Raw genomic sequence first — 5,215 nt, 5'->3', positions numbered from 1 at the left:
ATCGTAAGTGATCTGGCGTCGTAAGATACAAGTAGTCTTCTTAAAAAAAGAAAAAAAAAAAAAGGGGGGGGGGGCAGGTTAGGTGTCACTTATTGCAAGGAAGGGAAGAAAAATTATATGGAACAAGGGAAGATTAGAGAGTGAGGAGAACACTTTTTTTATGTAAAAGCCTTTGAAATTTAATCTGTTGTCTTGAATTTAACAAATTCATTTAGCCTACTAATGCTTTCTTGATGTGTGATTACATTGCATTCTGAATATATGCAAATTGCACAGGGGGTAATCACTGAAAAACGGACAAAGCAGAGGCTCATTACACTGTTAAAAATTTGCCGTAAAAAAACGGTAAAAATCTTGGAATAAATGTTACCGGGCATTTACCGTTTTAAAAACGGATATATTGATTTTAAGGAGTGATATTACGGTCACCAATCCGTAAAATATAATAACAATGTATGGTAAAAATTAAGGTCGCCTGCATTTACTGAAAAACGACTGAGAACATTATATTTTTACGGAGAATTTCCGATTATAATTACGTTTATTTTTTTAACAGTGTAGATAACGGCTTGGCTTCAAAGAGCAATTTTGTATTCTAAAATTATTCCCTAGTTTAATATTCATAAATTTCGTTAATCATGCAAACGAACTTCAAAGAAAATTAACACGTACTAAACATTTAAACGCATTTGTATTGCTATATATAAGATTTATATATGTGAGACACAAGTGTTAGTAACACAGACGTGTTTGCAAGTGAATACATATACGCTCAGTCAAAACATACTTTCGATGCATATTTGAGTTGTTGAAAAACAAATCAGAACTTGGTTGTCCTGCGCAGATTACGTCAGTAACTGGAAAGCATATTTTATCGGTGTTTCTAATTATTCTTACACTTATGTATAAATGCATTCAATACACATTTTATATATATAGTATATATACATATATATATACACATTATATATATATATATATATATATATATATATATATATATATATATACATATACAGTATACATATATATACTGTATATATATGCATATATACATGTATTTACATATATGAATAATGCATACACACATATACTGTATATACATATATATATGTGTATATATACTGTATATCTTATATATATATATATATATATATATATATATAGAGAGAGAGAGAGAGAGAGAGAGAGAGAGAGAGAGAGAGAGAGAGAGAGAGAGAGAGAGAGAGAGAGAGAGAGAGAGAGAGAGATAAATATATTTACATACACATACAATATATATATATATATATATATATATATATATATATATATATAAGAACTGGAAACACGTAAAGTTCATATATACGCAGGTCCATGTATAATCACTATCCTTATTAGATTCAAAGGGTATAAACATAGAATCAATTTACATTACTAACTCTTAATTAAAGTTATTTCAGATGAAATAAATCTCAAATAACGTATTCCAACATAAATAACGACAATAACAGTTATGGTCACTGTCATTAAACTTATCAAAACTTATTGTGTAGATACCTTTTTTCGTCTCTTTACTGTCTGTTGTCTTTCCATTTTCCTTCGGCGTCTTTTCCTTCGTAGTCCTCTCGTTTTCCTCTTTGGACTCCTTGTTGGTCTTCTTGTCAGCAGCCATCTGGAAGTTTTGCCTTAACGTTTGAATATCTATTATTATTCTTCTAAAGTTCGGATCACTTTATACCACACTGACCAGTTCTATTCGGTCCGAGGATTCGTGAGAGACTGAGACAGCTGATACGTTAAGGGCAGTTATCGTAACACGTGAACCGGTTGTACCTGTTCTGCTACCTGTAGCCGCTAGGGGCGCCACCGTCTCGAGCGTGCCAAGTGACATCGCTTGATTTTCCACCACGTCATTTGTTGATACACATCTCCTCTCGGGATTATTAACCGCTTGTATATAATTCAAATCTTCAGAGAGCTTGAAAATCCATCTTATAGGTTAATATATTGTTATATGAAGGGGAGATTCAGGATCTCGACTTGAAGACACGCAGGTGTATTTCACGTTGGAGGCTTTAACACCTGTACATAAACACACCTGTGGCGACGACAGCTTTTTTTTCGCGAGCTTGGCTACAACGCTTTCACTTTCTTACGATCAACGTGTGTCATTCGAAGAGATTCACAAAAGCTTCGTATTTTAACTTATAGGAATATGATACGCAGTCAAATGGAGATTAACTCTTTCTTGACTACAGGGAGCTATCGGATGAAGTTTACATTACACACATACACATGCACATACACACACACACATACACACACATATATATATATATATATATATACTTATATATATATATATATATATATATATATATATCTATATATATACACACACACACATATATATATATATATATATATATGTGTGTGTGTGTGTGTGTGTATCTATATATGTACACACACACACACACACACATATATATATACACATACATACAGACGACGTCTTTGCCACCTTTTTCTATTTAATTTGATTAATATACGGACTTTCCAGATTCTGACGATTCAAGTGTAATGATCACTTGAATGGAGTAGAAGTGATTACAGTTCACATAATTGAAAACTACAATCTTAAAATGATGGATCTCGTTTACAAATCAGGTTAATGTGTAGGAAAGAAATTAGTCGATTGAAAAGAAAATGTTCATCAACGTGGATAAGAAATAGATTTCGGTATTAACTGGAACGGGCACTCGGTAGAGCGCATACCTTCGCCACCGACACTTTTGTCATCAAGAAAATTGATGATGATGATGATGTGGGTACTTGATCGCCCAAATCCCATTTGTCACCGAATTTGGTATCATGACCTAAAAACTTTCATTTTAATGCACTTTCTGCAAGTTTGACCACATTGACCTTTGACCCACAGCCGCTAAGAAGGGTAATGAAATTATTATCTTATGTTGTATATAACAATATAGGCAAATGAATTATGCACAATTTGGCGCTAGTTTCATGCATATCGGATAAAAATTAGCGACGATATTGCAATATGTCTTTTGACCTTTTCGTGACCTTGGCCTTTGACCCAATCACACCCAAAACCTAATTGAATTTTTCTTTGATCTTGGCCAATCCTTCTACCAAATTTCATGAGATTCGGTTAAATAGTTTCTGTTTTGAGATTTGTTTTTTACCTTTTTGTGACCTTACCCTTGACATTTGTCCCAATCACTTCCAAGATCTAATCAAATTATCATTAGATCATGGTCAATCATCCTATCAAATTTCATGAGCTTCCGTGAAATACTTTTTGAGTTATGCAAAAAAAAAAAAAAAAAAAAAAAAAAAAAAAAAAAAAAAAAAAAAAAAAAAAAAAAAAAAAAAACCAGAGACGGACATTCAAACATACGCCTATCAAAACATAACCTTCGCCGCAACGAAGTTGGCGGAGGTATGATCTGCGCTACAAATTCATATTTGGTCAAAACTTTCAAAGCACAGGCCAGTCAATCGATTTCGCTCAGTCACATCTACTACCCAATCCTGCACTGGAGTAACTTTACAATAATATTAATACCTCAAGCATGATAGTATTCCAACCATAACCAAGACGTCAATTCAACATACTTTACACCTTCTTGTGTTTTACACTTAAATACATTCCTCATCATTTCATCACACTTCAAGATAGTAGTTTTATCTTAAATAGGTACTCTCCGTTGAAGGTTCAGTTAATCCTGAACAATATTTTATCATTTCACTTCCAATCTTAATCATTGCTAGAAACTCTTTCAACTCTCACACTGTTTTCGACTTGAGAAACACTTCATTCTTTACATACTCATAAGCCTTCTTTAATCAAGGTTCCCTCATGCTGCCAACCATTCACTTTCAGAAATATTAATTTATTGTAACTTCTCTCAACATCCTTAGCACTTCACTTAATAACCTCTCATATTCTTCGATACATTTACTCATTAACGAAATATCTTCCAAAAGCACCAACATATTGCTCCTTACAAACTCAATCACCTCAACATTTATAGACAACGGAAAAGAAGTAGTTACTTTTCTAGACCAAAAAACTGAAAATCTTATAATTTATGATTTGCTTTCGTCAGTTGAAAATGCAGTGGTGGGAACTCGCTGTAGACCAAACTCTATAATATTTGCATACTATGCATAATTCAAACACTGATACGACACGCATTTGGAACCTGTCCATCACAGGCAATCAGGAACTGAGTTGGTAGAGGCCACTTCGCCCTGTACCATGGTCTTCCACTGTGTTGGGTTAGAGTTTATTGTTTGAGGGTACACTCGGGCACACTATTATATCTTATTTCTCTTCCTTTTGTTTTGTTAAAGATTTTACAGGTTATAAAGGGAATATTTATTTTAATGTTACTGTTCTTAAAATATTCTATCTTCCTTGTTAGGGCCCCTGGGTTTATAACATTGTGTTTTTCCAACTAGGGTTGTAGCTTAGCAAGTAATAATAATAACAATAATAATAATAATAATAATAATAATAATAATAATAATAATAACTGTCTTGGGTTAGAGTTTATTGCTTGAGGGTACACTCGGGCACAATATTCTATCTTATTTCTCTTCCTTTTGTTTTGTTAAAAGATTTTATAGGTTATAAAGGAAATATTTATTTTAAGGTTACTGTTCTTAAAATATTTTATCTTCCTTGTTGGGGCCCCTGGGCTTATAACATCGTGTTTTTCCAACTAGGGTTGTAGCTTAGCAAGTAATACATACATACAGATACCAAGGCACTTCCCCCAATTTTGGGGGGTAGCCGACATCAACAAATGAAACAAAACAAAAAAGGGGACCTCTACTCTCTACGTTCCTCCAGCCCAACAAGGGACTCAACCGAGTTCAGCTGGTACTGCTAGGGTGCCACAGCCCACCCTCCCACATTATCCACCACATCATCAACCACAGCAAGTAATAATAATAATAATAATAATAATAATAATAATAATAATAATAATATCATAGTGAGTTGTTGATAATTCTGAATATATATTTACATACTCTTATCTTCTGACCCCTTTTTGGAGACTCCCTCTCTTGGAAGCCCAGTGGACATTTTCAAAAAGAGCCCCCACCCCACCCCCACACGACCCCCTTAGCTACACCACTGCCATAGGTATTCACATCGGAATTTCAACGCAAATGGCACTCACTTGACCTAGCTCTTTAC

General features: G+C 33.7%; 1 protein-coding gene across 2 annotated transcripts in view; it reads right to left on the bottom strand.

The window, feature by feature from the left end:
- Positions 1-1,937, bottom strand: part of LOC137655860 (myosin heavy chain, clone 203-like) — a 51,718-nt gene extending 49,781 nt beyond the window's left edge. The window contains exon 1 of one of the 2 annotated variants that reach the window (XM_068390054.1): positions 1,540-1,937. In XM_068390054.1, coding sequence (XP_068246155.1) covers positions 1,540-1,654 — 115 coding nt within the window. In that variant the 5' untranslated portion in view covers positions 1,655-1,937. The remainder of the gene's footprint in view (positions 1-1,539) is intronic. The other variant, XM_068390055.1, reaches the window with a different exon arrangement.
- Between the last annotated feature and the right edge of the window lie 3,278 nt (positions 1,938-5,215).

This window comes from Palaemon carinicauda, chromosome 16, assembly GCF_036898095.1.
Source record: "Palaemon carinicauda isolate YSFRI2023 chromosome 16, ASM3689809v2, whole genome shotgun sequence".
NCBI lineage: Eukaryota > Metazoa > Arthropoda > Malacostraca > Decapoda > Palaemonidae > Palaemon > Palaemon carinicauda.
The sequence above is the reverse complement of the archived record's forward strand: the minus strand, read 5'-3'. Positions and strand labels throughout refer to the sequence as shown.